General features: G+C 52.3%; 1 protein-coding gene across 2 annotated transcripts in view; it reads left to right on the plus strand.

Annotated features, from left to right (window-relative positions):
- The first annotated feature begins 3985 nt into the window (after positions 1 to 3985).
- The window catches only part of Dnah1 (dynein, axonemal, heavy chain 1), a 67543-nt gene continuing 55418 nt past the window's right edge, over positions 3986 to 16110 (plus strand). For both annotated transcript variants that reach the window (XM_005387314.1, XM_013515571.1), the window contains exons 1-8: positions 3986 to 4068; positions 7608 to 7989; positions 8973 to 9045; positions 11363 to 11537; positions 11920 to 12076; positions 12895 to 13027; positions 14162 to 14323; positions 14855 to 15107. In XM_005387314.1, coding sequence (XP_005387371.1) covers positions 7642 to 7989; positions 8973 to 9045; positions 11363 to 11537; positions 11920 to 12076; positions 12895 to 13027; positions 14162 to 14323; positions 14855 to 15107 — 1301 coding nt within the window. In that variant the 5' untranslated portion in view covers positions 3986 to 4068; positions 7608 to 7641. The remainder of the gene's footprint in view (positions 4069 to 7607; positions 7990 to 8972; positions 9046 to 11362; positions 11538 to 11919; positions 12077 to 12894; positions 13028 to 14161; positions 14324 to 14854; positions 15108 to 16110) is intronic.

Consider the following 16110-nt stretch of genomic DNA (forward strand, 5'->3'; position numbering starts at 1 on the left):
AAAATAAAAAAAAAAGAAAACCCTAACAAACAATAAATAAATCATTATGTGTCCTCAGTGCTTTTTCTAACTAAAGAATGTCCTTTTCCACAAGTATTTTATATACGTCATAGGTTAAATAAATAATAATAGGTTAAATAATATATTTAAAATAAATTTCACCTTTTTTGTTTTATTTTTAAAACGTATCCAGTAGAAGATTTAAAATGACACATGTAGCTAATGTGTTGCTACTGGCAGCGTGATTTCAGGACAGCCCGTCAGTGCGTTGCAGACGATAACGTGGGCTTTTTGAGCAACGTCTTGATGGTACTCTGTCACATGTTGAGCTTTGCGGAAGCCATGAAATGGAGTCAGGAATCCCCAAAGCAGTCTTCCTGAGACTAACTTGCTCCGCCCTCTCTCTGACACTCCCATGTCTGCATTTCACTTTCTCTTGGCTGCAGATCAAACCCCATTCCTCAAAACACAGAAGACGGTCCTGGGGACCCACCAGACAGGCTGGGCAGGTAGGGAGTAAGGAGCTCCTGTCACTCACTCAGGTGACTGTCACCTTGTGCTTTACCTGGCTTCCACATGCAAGGGCCTTCTCTGCCACCCACTCACGCCGGTTCTCGGCTCCGCAGCCTGTGAAGCACTGCTCCCAGCCCAGACTGCCAGTAGGAAGGCGCAGGGGAGGGGAGTCCAAGCCTGCCAGGCCCTCAGACCCTGAAAGGCATGGGCCTGGGCCAGGGTGTCCCAAGCAGCCCCAAACCCCAGCTTCCAGGCCGCCAGAGTCCTGCTCAGCAAAGGGGGCGCTGAGCAAGACATGGGCAGAGACCTCATAATTTGTAGAATCCCAGTCTCCCTTTTTCAGCAAAAGCAAGCCTGTGATCAAAGATCTAAATATTAAAACAGAAACATTAAATCTGCTGGAAGAGAGGCTAGGTAAAACTCTTGAAGACATTGGTGTAGGCAAAGACTTCATGAATAAAACTGGGATCACACAGGAAGTATCACACAGAATCAACAGCTGGGATCTCATCTTATTAAAAAAGCTTTTGCAAAAAAATAAAATAAAATAAAATAAAATAAAAAAGCTTTTGCACAGCAAGAGAAACCACCAACAGAGTGAAGAGACAACCCACAATGTGGGAAAAAATGTTCGCCAGCTGTTGCTCAAACAAAGGATTACTATCAAGAATGTATAAAGAACTCCAAAAAATCAGACCTCCCAAATTTAAAGACCCAATCCAAAAATAGGCATCTGAGATGAATACACACTTCTCAGATGAAGAAATACAAACAACAATAAATATATGAAAAAATATTCAACATCACTGTCATTCAAGAGATGAAAATTAAAACAACACCAAGATTCCTCCTCACCCCAGAAAGAATGCCTATCATCAAGAAATCAACCAATAACAAATGCTGGAGGGGCTATAGGAAAAAAAGGAACCCTTCTCCATTGTTGGTGGAAGTGTAGACTGGTGCAACCACTGTGGAAATCAGTGTGGAGATTCCTCAAAAAACTAGGATTAGTGGTCCCATTTGACCCAACTGTTCCCCTTCTGGGTATCTTCCCATAAGAATTAAAAACAACATACCAGGGGCTGGGGATTTAGCTCAGCGGCAAAAGTGCCTGCCTGGCAAGCGCAAGGTCGTGAGTTCGGTTCCCGGTACCAGAGAAAAAAACCAAAAAAACAAACAAACAAACAAACAAAAAAAAACAACATACCACAGTGATACATGTGCACCCATGTTTATAGCAGCACAATTTGTAATAGCTAGATCTTAGGGGCTGGGGATTTAGCTCAGCGGCAAAGCGCCTGCCTGGCAAGCGCAAGGTCGTGAGTTCGGTTCCCGGTACCGGAGAAAAACCAAAACCAAAAAAAAAAAAAAAAAAAAAAAAAGCTAGATCTTGGAAACAACCCAAATGCCTATCAGCTGAGGGATGGATAAAAAAGATGCAGTCTTTGTATCCAATGGAGTAGTACTCTGCCATAAAAGAGGATAAACTGGAGACTTTTATAGGTAAATGGATGCAACTCAAGACCACACTCATAAATGAAATAAACCAGACGCACATGTGTAAACATCATATTGTCTCCCCAGTGTGAGAAGCTGAAAAAGTAAATAAGATCCAAAATGTACAATAGATACTGTAAAATGAAAAGAAATTTCAAAAGGAAAGAGAAACTGAGATGGGGGAATGGAGAAAAGAAGGAAGGGAAAAGCACAAAAGAAAAAAATATACATACATATAATAAAGATAGTTATACTACTAATTTCTTAGTTCATTGAAAAGAAAGCTTTACGCTAATATTGTTTGGACAATCAAATGCCAATATCTTGTACTCTGAGTAGCTAATTTAAAGATAACAATATGCAGTGTATTAACCATTGTTGCCCTCCTATTATACTGTTTTGAAATTTTGGTGGGCTTTTTTTTCTGTCTTTAAAATAAAAATAAAACAAAAAGCAAGCCTGCACATCATGGCTCTGCCCAATGCTTCTTCCCATAAAGCCTGGTAAGTGCAGCACCTCCAGGGCAGGGTAAGCAGATAAAAGCCTGAACCCGGGGGTGCCCATCCACCGGAGGAGGCGGGGGAGAGTGTGTGTTAGAGGGCGCCACCGAGAGAGCCAGAGCGCAAGGCTGACTCAGTCCCCTGCCAGGGAGGAGGCAGTCACACCCACAGCTCTCTGCTGGGGCGGGGCAAAGCGGAACTGGCAGCGCTGTTAATAGTATCACATCTGGTGAGGACAGACTTTATTTATCTGACAGTCATAAACTTTAATACCAGTGAAGAATTAGAGAGATAAGCTTATAAGATATAAGGAGAAACAAAATCACTTTATTGGAAAGAAGAGAGAAATGAGGAGAGGGGCAGCTTCTCGGAGGAATAGGGGGAGCCTTGCTCTGGGTCTCTATTCTTAGCCCCCACACCTTCCTGCCCTGCTTTTCAATGATGACTGAGTAATTATGAGAATGCCCCTAAGCCGGGGGTGGTGGCTCACACCTGTAATCCCAGCACTCGGGAGGCTGAGGCAGGAGGATCGGTGCGAGTTTGAGACCAGCCTGGGCTACAAAGTGAGCTCAAGGCCAGCTTGAACTGCATAGCGAGACCCCGTCTCAAAAAGACAAAAAAAAAAAAAAAAGAGAGAGAGAGAGAGAGAGAGAACCCCAGTAAAAAAAAAAAAAAAAAATGACATCAGGGTTTGGGCTAAGGAAGGGTTGCCTCAGTGTCTGGCCTCCACAGGTGAGTAGGAGCTGGCAGGGGTGGAGCTGTAGAGAGAGTTCCAGCCAAGCAGCAGAAGCCTGTGCAAAGGCCGACTCTGTCCCCAGGCACAAATGACCATCGCCCCCGGGTTCCTCGGGCCTGGCCTCTCCGGGCTTTCCCACCCAACAAACACTTTCCAGCGAGGACAAGAGTCTAATTTAGTTCCCAGGAAGTGCAGGCCTGGCGCCAGCCCAGCACTACTAACATGTTGAATACAATTAGACATTTGCGTAACAACCATCGGGTCCTGCTACCTCCCCCAACCAGTCTCCCAGGGTCTCAGTTTCCCCAACGGTCAAACGCAGCCAATTCTAAGAAGGCTCCGCGCAGGAGCTCCAAGGCTGAGCTGGGGTGATTTTTTTTTTTTTCCTTTTCTTTTGCTTTGTAACCATGACTGGTGCCAGAGGCATCCTTAACCTTCAGATTCCCCAAGTCTTAACACGGGGCCGCTTTTGCTTTATCTCCCCTTTCTTCGTGTGTGTCTGTACTTGGTTACATACAAATTTAACTGAACCACTTGAAAGGGCATCGCAGCAAAGATTCCAACATTTCTCCTGAACTGTCATTAACTAAGACAAGGACAGTGTCCTAGACCATTACCACATGGAAGAAAATTAACAGTAACTCAACATCTAGAACAGGGCAGAAGGACCAAAACCTGAGCTGCGCCGGTCTTTGGAGCAGATGGGGGAGGCTGGACAGAGGCGGCTCGCGCCCCGCGGCGCCGGTTGCTGCCGCCCCTGGCAACGGTCGGCGTCCCTTCCTGGAGACTGCGCCCTGGACGCCGCGCCGCTCGGTGGGGCAGGTAGGTCCCCCAGGCCGCGGGGTTGCGGGGCAGGGTAACTCGGTGAGGTGTCAAGGGTCCCTGTTACCGCCTACCGGTCCAGGCAGCCCGACCAACCTCGGGCAGGGTGGAGATGGGGGCGGGGGGACTGCTTCATAAAACAGTCCCGTAGATAAGAGCTGCACTACCCAGATCGATGGGGGGTTACCCCCTGGATGCTGAGGCTGTGGGGAACACCGAAGATTCTGGTCCTCCTCAACCGCCAGTCAGTCTTCTTAACCAGATAGCAGAATGGTCACAAAGATCAACTTCATGCTTCGCTTTACCCACCCTATTCATTAATTCATGGTTCAAACAATCCTTTAGCAAATAATTTTGGGCACTTACTGTGTGCCAAATCTGTGCCAGCTCCAGGCTAGGAGCCCGTTTCCCAGAAATCAGCGTTACTTGAAAAGTCCTGCCCAGCTAGCCAGGGAGAGAGACGTGCATGGATATCTCCAGATGTTCGCTGGAGCCAGGAGCCTCAGACAGCTGTGGGAACAGAGATATTGGGTGAATTCTTCAAAGGATGGCAAGAACCCCACGCCTGTGAGAGCAGTTACCGCCCATGGCACCATCTGCCCATATCCCCACAAGGGCTGAGACTTCCAAAAATCCTGAAAGTCACGGATCCATTCATCAAATGGGGCTTATACATGGAACCCTGGGATGTGAAACAGGGTCCTTTTTGAGTCAGAGATGGGTGGCTTAGAAGCCGTGCTGTGTAGACCCTCCTCCTGTCAGGCACCCACTCAGCAGACTCACAGGGCTTCTCGGTACACAGGTTGAAAACCTGTGAGGTGTTAAGAATGTGGGTGTTAGGTGTCCACCAGAGGTAAAGACTTCAAATTCTGTTCGGGTTCTGCCAGGTTTTTTTTTTTTTTTTGCAGTTGGGGGGGGAGCAAGTTTCTTGACTTCTCCGGACCTGAGTTTCCTTGTCTCTTAAGTTGGTGCAGCACCAGTCCCTGTTGCTTGGATGAATACCCCTGCTCACCTGTGTGCATCCACTCGTGTGCTGGGCAGGTGGTTACATGGGGTTCAGTGTCAGCGAATCCAACCCGAAGCACTGTCCTGCTCAAGCTAATAGGGTTCCCGAGTCATGTGAGTGAAGAGCAAGAAGAACTTAGGGTCCTATTCCAGCTGTGCCTCTTACTGGCTATGTGATTTGGGCAGGTCACTTACTCTTTTCCAGTGTTGTTTTGCTCCTCTGAGAAATGACAATAGCCTTAGTTTCCACCTCAGAAGCCTAAATGAGATGACATGTAAAGTAAGTCCAAGCTTCAAATAGCACTCACCATCCCCTGCCAGGCCTCCCGGCCATCTTGATGGCTGATTCCGTCCACACTGGGGAAGAGAGGTGTGCCCAGGGTTACCAGCAGCAGAGTCCTTGCTGGGACCCATGGCCTCCCTCCTGCCAGCCGCACTTACTCCCAGGCAGAGGCTTCTGGCATCCATGGACTGTGGATGGACCCACACTGGCCAGCCAGGTGCCAGTGCTGGGGCAGGGCTAGAAGGGAGCTGTTGTGAAGGGCAGGGAGGTGGAGGGCAAACAGGATGCCCAGTGTGCGGCTCACCCTCCCACCCTTTTTGGGACATGTGGTGTGGGATGCAGTCTCCCATTGCAGGCCCACTCCGAGAAACAGCTCATGGAGGGGCAGGTAAATCCACATGTCCCAGACTCCTTTTGCTGCTGGCAGTTTCTGGGACATTTGTGCATCTGCTGTCTCTGAACACCAACAGGCCAGGCATTTTAAAGCCCATTTGTAAGCTGGGGAAGGAATGCTGTCCTAGGGAGCAGGGACTTTAGCCTTTCTAGACCCTGCTCTGTTTGACTATTTTGAGCAAAGAGGTAACTGACATCTGTGGGTTTGCAGCATGATTGGGGCTGGGCTTGCAGGGGTTCTCTGACCTTTAGGTGCTCTGGAAGGGGCTGGTGACTGACTGTCAGGTGGGTGTGGGTCAGATTCAGTATTGACTTCAGCCCCTACCTTGGAAGGGAGCTGGCCAGGGAGGGAGTTCAGGGAGCAGAGCTTCCAGGAAAGGAGCCCGGCACAGCTGACTAGAGGCAACCCTTCTCCATCCCTCAAGGGACCTGCCAACTCACTGCCCTCTTCTTAGAAGTGCCTCGGTTGCCGCAGGCTACGTCTATGCTATGGGTAGCTCTGCTTCACACTGGCCTGACCACATACCCACTCCTCAGGGCAGCGTGGGCGAGAGCGTATGCCACAGTGTATCAGAGGCCGACAGGAGCCAGTCCCAGTGGGCAGAGAATGGTGGAGCAAAAAACACCCAGCAGGACTGACCTGTACTCTAAGATCCTGCCTGCCCCGTCCCAGTGTGACCTGGGGCAGGAAAATGAGACAGGGCTGGGAAAGCAGGGCTTGCTGGGTTGGGCCTGTTGTTAAGATGTTAAGATGCCTTTTATTAAGATGTTTTCTTTTTATTATTTTATTTTCTTTTTTCTTTTTTCTTTTTGTTTTTGTTTTTTTCCAGTACAAGGAATCAAACTCACGACCTTGCGCTTGCCAGGCAGGCGCTGTGCCACTGAACTATATCCCCAGCCCTCTTTTTATTTTTTTTAATGGAAATTTTTATTGAGCTTTTTTTTTTTTTTGCACTAGCCTTAGATGAAAATCCTCTTCCCCATACCTTTGTCCAATTGCTTGTAATGTTCTCATGCCCAAGGATTTGCCCTGGTGACACATTGTGAGGTAGGCAGAAGCAACACTTTCAATGAGTTGGCAAAAAAAAAAAAAAAAAAAGCCGCTGTAAACCCTTGTCCTCCTGGCAGTGGTTTGCATGCAACCCGGGCACATCTGACTCCCTTTGCAAAGAAAGGAGGGTGTGTGCGCCCCGCCCCCAGCCAGAGAGAGTGAATGCCATTTTATTGCTGGAAGGGGGACCTATAGGCCAGTGGGGGGGTCAGGATCGGATCTCGCTGGGAAGACCATTTAGTGCCCTGGGTCCTACATGGTGGGAGGTAGGGTGGACAATGACAGGGGAGGCTAAGTGCGGCCCAGTGCTTGCCAGTGTCAAAAAGCCGCATTGGGCAAGGACTGGCCAGTACAGCAGGGCTGGGCCAGGTGCCCTGAGGCTACTTCCGTCTGAAGGTCATTTTGGGAAATTCATGAGTGAATGAGCTCTGGGTCTCTCTCCTCCTCTCCCGCTGCTGAGAAGCCAGGCCTTGCTCTCTGAAATGAAGGAAAGTGGTGGGCAGATGGGATACACTGGGGTGAAGGCGTCTGCAGAACTTTACCTCCTGCAGCCTTTAATTCTGTGAGGGCTTCCTTCCCACGTGTAACACCCAGCATGGACCCACCGCTTCTTGGTGGGGGACTCTCCTGGCACTGTGTGTGTCTGCATTAGGGGCCCGCTCCATCCCTCCTTTCTCCTTCTTCTGTTTGTGTGCCCTGGACTTGGGCTTGGCGTGGGAAACAATCTAAGCATCCACGTACCACATTGCCCCTGGGGACGGAGACAGAAGTTACTAAGACCTGAGTGACACTGGTATCTTTTCCCAGGAGCTGTGGCTGGGGCATCCCCCTGAGGAGCAGCATGGAGCAGCAGAACAGAGAAGGCTGCAGCCCAGGCAGGACCCCTCAGCCCCCCAAGGGCAGTGGTGCTTCTTCAGGTCAATGGTGCCACCCAGGAAGGAGTCTTAGAGGCCTAAACTATAACCTGGAGAAGACTCCGCAGGGACCAAGTAATAGGTTGAGAAACCCTCCTCTGGGGCCTGACTTCAAGCTCCCACCTTTACCCTCACCTCTGGCCCCATCCATGCTCTTAGAGGACGAGCAGCCCAGGATGTCACCCTTGACAGGCACTGATAAGAAGTACCCAGTGCTGAAGCAGCGTGGGTTCTACTCTGACATCCTCAGCCCTGGAACTTTGGACCAACTCGGGGTAAGTATGGAAACTCTTCCCCTGGAAGCCAAAGTTGAGCCTTCCCCATGGGTTCCACTTACCCATCCTCCCATTTTTCTGCCTGTTATTTCATCTGTTCATTTAGCTAGCTAGCTATACATTTGTCCAAATGTTTGTTAATTTGTGACACCCACTTACATGTCAACTTGCCATCCACCCATATTTTTGACCACCCATGTAGCTAGCCATTTATCTGTCCATTCAACTCATTACTGAGCTCCTGCTGTGTGTCAGACCCTGACCTGATACCAGAGCCCCAGCAAAGATAACACATCCACATCCTTGTCATGGTGGGGCAATGGCTCAGTTTGGGGAGGGCTCTATGGATGAGATGGCATACTGTGGAGGTCTAGGAGATGCGTGTGCATTTGCTGTAGAAGGTGGAGGCTGGGAGAATTCCAGGTAGGGGGAACTACAGGTATGGACGGGCAAGGCCCATGTGAAGAGGAAGGGTAGCATGTGAGGGGAGAGATCAAGGGGTGAGGCTTGGGGAAGGGGAAGATGGGGAAGAAACGACTAGGAGAGAGTTCGCAGAGCCTTTTGGGTCCCATGTAGGCTTAGGAAGGCTTTAAGGAAGGAGAGGGGTCAAGAAAGACAGGACAAGGATTCACTGATACCCAGCCCACTGGTGGTACCACAGTAGCCCTTGAGAGAGAAGCTACACACAGAGAGACACCTGCTGACCTTACAGTGCCTGAACACACATTGGGACACACATTGTCACTGAGGAGGGGAGCTGTGCTGGACCAGAACGGGGAGGGCCAGGTGTGTGCCAGGTGGCTGTGGCATGTCACCTACAGTGGCCCTTGAACACTATGTGAGATACCAGCTCTGCCTCACCTCGGGCTTCTGGGATGCTCCTTGGCGGGCCTCAAGGAGACATCTGGCCTTGGGGTCCCTCCTCGGCCCTGACAAAAACTAGGACGTGTGTGTGCGTTTAGGGATCTGGGTTTTCGTTTCAGAACGTGTGTTGTGGCCCCAGCATGAACCAGAACTTCTTGCGTCAGGCTGACCTCGACAAATTCACTCCAAAAGGTCAGTGCCCACGAGGGGAGGTGAGTGGGTCCTACTGGGCCTTTAGAAGAAGCAGAGCCGGTAGTCCCACAGAGACGGCCTCTTCCTGGTGAGAGGCCTCTCTTCCTCAAGGGTAAAATGAGGCTAAGAAGAGATAAGTTGCTTCACAAAGGCTGGGCTCATGGAAAATGCTGCATTATTACTCTTCTCAGAGCCATGACAAGGGCGCCACGCTGGCTTGGGGCAGCTGAGGGCCAGGGCCACAGTTCTGCCCGCCCAGCTGGGTTCTGTAGGACATTTATGCATGGGTTTTCTGCCTCCCTTGGAATGTAGGCTTGAGGGAGACCAACACTGTCTGAGCTGCTCCCTGCTGGGACCCAAGACCTGAAATGGGTGCATACGAGACCTTTGCTGAAGGTTGAAGGGAAGACTGTCCCCTCGGACTCTATGGAGAGTCTTGGAGGCCAACTGGGAGTCAGGACGGGGACCGGCCTGCAGAGTGTGGGGCAGACCTGTGGTGGAAAGGTTGGGGGCCCCTGCAGAGCCCGTGGGTGGTGAAGAGGAATTGGGCAGGATCCCTCCCACCTGGCTGCCTTTGATCTCCTCCTCTAGCAGACAGGGCACTCTTCCCTTGGGCACAGATGCCCCCTGGCCCCAGCTGTGTGCTATCATGTCCACCCCAGGGAAGGCCTGGCTCCTTGCTGGCATTGCCCATTATGGGTCTGCGACCCCCTCAGCTGACACAGAAAACATCACAAGAGAGGGCATTTGTGCACCTACCTGAGGATCTGGCTTATTCTCCACAGTCTCATAAGTATCTATGCCCTGGGAAAAGGTTATAAACCATAGATCTCGGGCCTGCGGGTGTTGTAACAATGCTCCTACCATGCATGTCAGGAGAGGGGGGTAGTCAGTAGCTCAGTGTCTGCACCCCCACAGGAAAGGCAGCCCCAGTGGGGCACAGGATAGTGTCAGTGGGGCCATGGCGCCAGTGACAGAGTCCACTGTGATGCCCAAGGGCTAACTGGAGGGCTGGAGAAGGCGGCGAGGCTCAGGGACGCAGCAGGGGTTGGAGCCAGGCTCAGCCCTCTTTGCCGTGGCTCCTTCCTGGATCCTTCTGAGTGGGTTCTGGAAGTGGAATGGTGTTATGGACCCCCGGGCTGAACAGCAGGTAATTAGCAGTCCGAAAGCTGCCTTCTTGTCATGGCTGTCGGGTGCTGTGGAGTGTCATGGGTGCTGGGAGCCCTGCCATGACAGCTAGTTTTACTGAGGGCAGGAGCCTCAGACACCAGCCAAGGCCCCAAATCTGAAGGCTTCTGTGGGGCCCCGAGGGCAACCTCAAGGTGGGCCTCCCTGAAGTGTGAACAGCTCTTGATCCCAAAGAGGTAATGAGGCTCAAGGAGGAGGCCACCATGGCCTCCCAGGGTCCTTGGACTCTTTGGACACCTTTGTCCACTGGGAGAATAGATGGAGGGCATCCAGAGCTCCCCCAGGGCCCAGGAGAGGTGGCCCACCTCTCTCTGAGGCATATCCCACACTGCCTTTTCCCACCTCCATGACCCCCATTTCCCTGGGACTTTCCTCCATGGTGTACCCATGTCCCAGGAAACATTCAGCCCCGACCGCCTGGGACAGTCTGTCACACTACCTGTGGAGCTTCCCCTACTACCTCCCTTCCCCCCCAGATCTTGAATGGAAACCTTTATCTGCCACTGAGTAGGGGCAGCCATTTGGTGACTTAGGGGTCCTCCAAAACCACCCATCCTTCCAGTATCTAACATGCTTCAAGCCTGGAAATGGTCCCAGAGAATGAATGGCATCCCAGCCCTCACATGCTAGCGATGGGGTTGGGAGAAGGGTAGCGGGGACCCATCGAACTCTACCCTCCTGGGGAGTTGTAACCCTCAGCCATAGTTCAGTTCAGCACCTGGCTTGAGCAATGGGCCCTGATGCAGGGATTTTGAGTGGATTGTAAGGGAATGGTCAAGCACTGGCCCCAGACAGGGAGAGTGGGACCTAAACAGACCTGGAGGCTCTGGCCCTCATGGTTAGCACCCCACAGGCAGTTGTTCCCTCCTCTGTCTTCTCCCTCACAGTGCCCCACCACAGGCCAGCTCTAAGCTTCCCAAGCCCCAGAGCTTGTCTGCGGGCTCCTGCCTGGTGATTTGTCTTACTGGATAATTGGGATGGGGGAGTCATGAGGCCCCAGCCTGAGTCCTGCAACGCCTGCCTCTGCCTCTGCCTCTGCTTCTGCCTCTGCCTCTGCCTCTGCTTCTGCCTCTGCCTCTGCCTCTGCTTCTGCCTCTGCCTCTGCCTCTGTCTCTGCTTCTGCCTGCAGTTGGAAGCTTCGTGATTCCAGAGGACTTTGAGGAGCGCATGGAGCAGCAGTGCATCGGGTCCACCACGCAGCTGCTGTCTCAGACAGACTTCCCCCTGCAGTCCTATGAGCCCAAGGTGCAAGTGCCCTTCCAGGTGCTGCCTGGCCAGCGGCCCCGCAAGGTTGAGATTGAGAGGTACAGCTGGTGGGGCTGGAAAAGGGCTTGTCCTCCCTACATGGGATGAGGGGCTCCAGACCACCAGGTGACAGTGCACAAGCACTGAACTCAAATCTTCTATCCAGTCCTGGTGGAGAAAAAATTCTTAGGATTAAGATCTCTTAGTGGGGAAAAATGGCTTTCCTCGCTGTAGAACAGGAGAGGGTCGGTGAAGGAGAGAAGGGCATCTGGAGCTCAGGATTCTAACCACTGCCATTATCCCACTTCCGTGAGAAATCCCAGAGGGGCAGAGAGCCGCAGAGTGGTCCCTCGGCCGCAATGCTGCTGCAGCCCCTACGCCCTTGCTGAGCCCCCTCATGTGAGCAGAGCTGCTCTGAGAACCCACCCCTGCCTTGGCCAGGAGAAAGCGGAAGTACCTGAGCCTGGACATCGAGCAGCTGCTGGCCAGTGAAGGCATCGACTCCAACAAGCTCATGCCCAGGCACCTGGATCTCCAGAACCCTCAAACCATTGAACAGGGCCATGACCCGCTCTTCCCCACCTATCTCCCCCTGAAGGTGAGCTGGCTTCCACAGATGGCCAGGGGATAGAATGAGGTGCAGGATCCGGGCTGAGGCTCAGGAATGAGGCCCTACAGGGGATCCTCATGGCAATCACAAGTGCTCACTTGTCACGCCGGGCACCTGAATAATCACAGCCCACCTCAGGTCCTCAAGTATCTTAGGCTGGCATGGGAGGGGCGCCCACAGTCCCATGGATGCTAGCTCTCTGCTGCTTCTCTGGAGCCTGGCAGGCTCGGGGCTCTGAGAAGCGGCCTGGCTGCCTGTGGAGCAGTGCACAGGACCCCCTGACCAGGGCCTGCCTGGGGCAGAGAACTGTTTATGCGCTCACTGAAATGGAGGAGGTCATGGGTGCCACCCCTCAGGGCACAATGGGGAACAGTCTGAGGAGGAGAAAGAGGGCGCGGTGGCCCCGGCTTTTATTCACTTCCGTCTCCCTTTCTGACCGTGGCCCTAGTGTCCTGCCTGTTGGTTTCTGCGGAGGCAAAGCCGAATCCAGCTGCACGTCATCCTGCCAAGGGCTCCCTCCTGGTGGGGCGCTCAGGAACCCCCAGAGCCACCTGTTTCTTGAGCAGGAGCTGGCTGCTCCAGGACAGTGGGAAAGACAGCTGACATTCTGCTGAGTTTCCAGACAGCTCTGCCTGAGCCTTGGGAGGCTTAGAGACAGGGATCCAGGGTTTCCCGTCATCAGGCCCCGCATACCCCTGGGAGTGGCGGGGAAGGATTCAGTGTGACACCCCTCCCCCATCCTTTGGTGTACTCAGCTCCACCTGGACCCTAGGGGAACTGCTTCCTCTGGCCCATCTTTTTCACAGGTTTTTGACAATGAGGAATTTGACTGCCGTACTCCCAGTGAATGGATCAGCATGGGCTTGGAGCCAGGGTCTCAGAACAGGAAACCCGTCCCTGGCAAAGCCCTCCTGCCCACTGATGACTTCCTGGGGCATGGTGAGCAGGGAGCCATGGGAGATCAGGCACCCTTTGAGGCCTCAAGGGTCTCAAGGAGCCAAGGAGCTGGCCACACAGAAGCACAAAATGCAGGGACCAAGGATGGCATACGTAATATAACTAGGCAATGTGAGGGTCACACAAATTTCTAAGGCAGAGGTGCTATTTTAGGCAAAGATACTTCTCCAAGAAGAAGCCACTTGAACACAGAACAACCAGCAATGAGGCTCTCTGAGTGAAGAGTGTTCAGGGCGGATGCACAGGCCCTGAAGCAAGAGCAAGTGAGGGGTCACAGGGATAGGCAGACATCCAGAGTGGCTAGAGTGGGGGCTGGGGATTCAGCTCAGCCGCACCGCTCCTGCCTGTCAAGCGCAAGGTCTTGAGTTCAATTCCCAGTACCAGAAAACAAACAAACAAACAAAAATCTTTTGGGGCTGGGGATTTAGCTCAGCGGCACAGTGCCTACCTGCCAAGCACGAGGTCGTGAGTTCAATTCCCGGTACTAAAAAAAAAAACAAAAAAAAAAAACACCCAAAAAACAGAGTGGCTGGAGAGGAGGGAGCAAGGGGGCAAGGGCAGAAGGAGAGCTAGAGCAGAGGGCAAAGGCATTCCACGCCCTCCAAGGAGGAGTTGGGAGGCCCCTCCTGACCCAAGAGGCCCTGAGGTGTCCACACTGAGCTCATGGCAGGACAGTGGCCTCCAACCCCGCTTTACTTTGCCCTCTTCTGATATAAAGAATCTGTGGCTTAATAACCAGGACCTTCGGGGAGGGCTGCCCCTTGGCTTAAGTCACCTTGAAGGTGCACCGCTCTTCCACGATATCATCCATGACAGGTCTCAACAGCTTTTTTGTTTTCCTGGGGATTTTGACTTAGGCCTCTCTCTATTTTAATGGGGTCCTATAGAGGGGCCTAAGGTCTGTAGAGGGGTCTGGTCCTTTCGGGTCCTCCTGGGGCTGCGTATTCCTCAGAGTCCCGCTCAGCTGGAAGGAAGCAGAGCCAGAGAGGGTGTCCTGGTGGGAGAGAAGCCAGTCAAGTAACCTCTGAGATCCATGCCGGTATCTGCTGCCCCACGCAGAGATCCCTCCCAACTCCTACGGCCGGGAGCACTGGTGGGTGTCTCCTCTTGTTTCAGAGGACCCCAAGAGTCCGAAGCTGAAGTACGAATGGTGCGAGGTTGGCGTCCTAGATTATGACAAGGAGAAGAAGCTATACCTGGTACACAAGACGGATAAGACAGGCCTTGTGCGAGACGAGATGGGGCAGCCCATCCTAAATGGAGGGGTCACTGCCAAAGGTACGCTCTGCCTCAGCCCGGGGCAGACCCCCAGTTTGAGCCTGGTCTAGCCTGTAACCGAGGACAACCCCTCCAAGGGCACCACCAGCTGAACCCTACTTTGCTCGGTTTGATCGGTGGCTGTCTGTCCCTTGACCAGTGAAAACCAAAGGGCTAGCAACTCAGAGACCCCAGAAAGGACAAGTGGCCACTATTTGGCATGTCAGCTCGGAGCCACTGGCAGTGCTGCCTTTAAAATGATGTTGAAAAGGAGTCTGAGGCCCATGAGTTAGTGGTGTCTGCCCTGGATGCAGTTTTGAGTGGACCCCTGAATGGCCGCCTCTGTGTAACACCTTGCCTGTGCTCTGCTCCTGCTTACAGTTTACAAAGCACGTCCATATCCTTGCTGACCCCCCAGTGTGTGGGCAAGGCAAGGAGCATCTTCATTTCCACTCAGAGCCACCATGCATCAGTAGCCCAGCTGGCCAGAACCCAGTGCTCTGGCCCGGAGAACCTTACTGTCTGTCCCTTCTCCCTCCCACCGGCCCCTAGGAAGGCCACCGCTCCTGGTCTGTCAGTACTGGGTGCCGCGGATACAGCTTCTCTTCTGTGCAGAGGACCCTCATGTGTTCACACAGCGTGTGGTCCAGGCCAATGCTCTGCGCAAGAACACAGAGGCGCTGCTACGGTACAACCTGTATGTGGACTGCATGCCCTCCAGGGACCAGCAGCTCATCAGTGAGCAGAGCCTGAACAAGATCAAGCAGTGGGCCATGAACACGCCCAAGATGCGCAAGGGTCCCACGTGAGTCTGTGGGGAGGTGGGGTACCAGCGGGGCAGAGCACCCTCAGAGCTCATCGGTGTCGGGGCTATCTTGTTCCTGCACTATGGATTGGTTCAGGCCCCGTCTTAGTTACTTTTCTTGTTGCGGAGACAAAATACCCAACACCCACAAGGTAAAGGAGGAAAAGATGTATTTTGGCTCACAGTTCATAGAGGGTTCAGTCAGTAGTTGTCTGACTCCCAGGCCGGTCGGCAAGCCAGAGGGGCATTGCAGAAGAGAAGCAGTCCACAGCAGAGCAGGCAGGAGGCAGCAGCAAGCCTACCTTCTGTCTGTTCCTTTATATTCCCCCCAAACTACAAGCCTATTGGTTAGTGCTACCCTCACCCAGGGTGAGGCTTCCTTCTTCTGTAAATCCATTCAGCCATGACCAGAACTACGCTTGTCCAGTTAAGGGACTAATCCAGATATTACACAGCCCTTACCCACATTCACACACCCCAGAGCCCACCACCACTGAAAAGCCCCACCTATGGGCCCATGGGGCTTTGGGGGAGCGTTTAGATAGAAGCCACAACAGGCCCTAAACAGATTCGTGTTCATCTGTCTCTACATACCTCATTATCAAGAGGGATTCCTGGATTCCTTCGGTGAAGGTGATACATATCCGTTACACCCATTTTTCATTTCAGTGCTTGAATTCCCTGTACAGGAGCCTCTTCGGGCTAATTCCTGTGTCCTTCTGATGTGTTCCCACCATTCTCTGAGCATGTCCTTACCTTCTGCTGCAGCAAGAAGGTCTAGGTTTATCTTGTACTTGCTAAGACCCAGCCTGAAAGTCAGCTTTTTCTTCAATGAGCCTTAGTTCCTCCTAGTGGGGAGTTTAGAAGCCAAGGTGTAGGCATTAGATATGTTTATTGCTATTGGGAAATCATTGCTTCAAGGTTCTTAGAGCAGACAGATCTAGGAAATTCTACGTGTAAGTAGTAACTTCCACACACATCTACATCTTTTTCTATATCCACT

This window comes from Chinchilla lanigera, unplaced genomic scaffold (assembly GCF_000276665.1).
Source record: "Chinchilla lanigera isolate Chin_1 unplaced genomic scaffold, ChiLan1.0 scaffold00029, whole genome shotgun sequence".
In the NCBI taxonomy this organism is placed as follows: domain Eukaryota; kingdom Metazoa; phylum Chordata; class Mammalia; order Rodentia; family Chinchillidae; genus Chinchilla; species Chinchilla lanigera.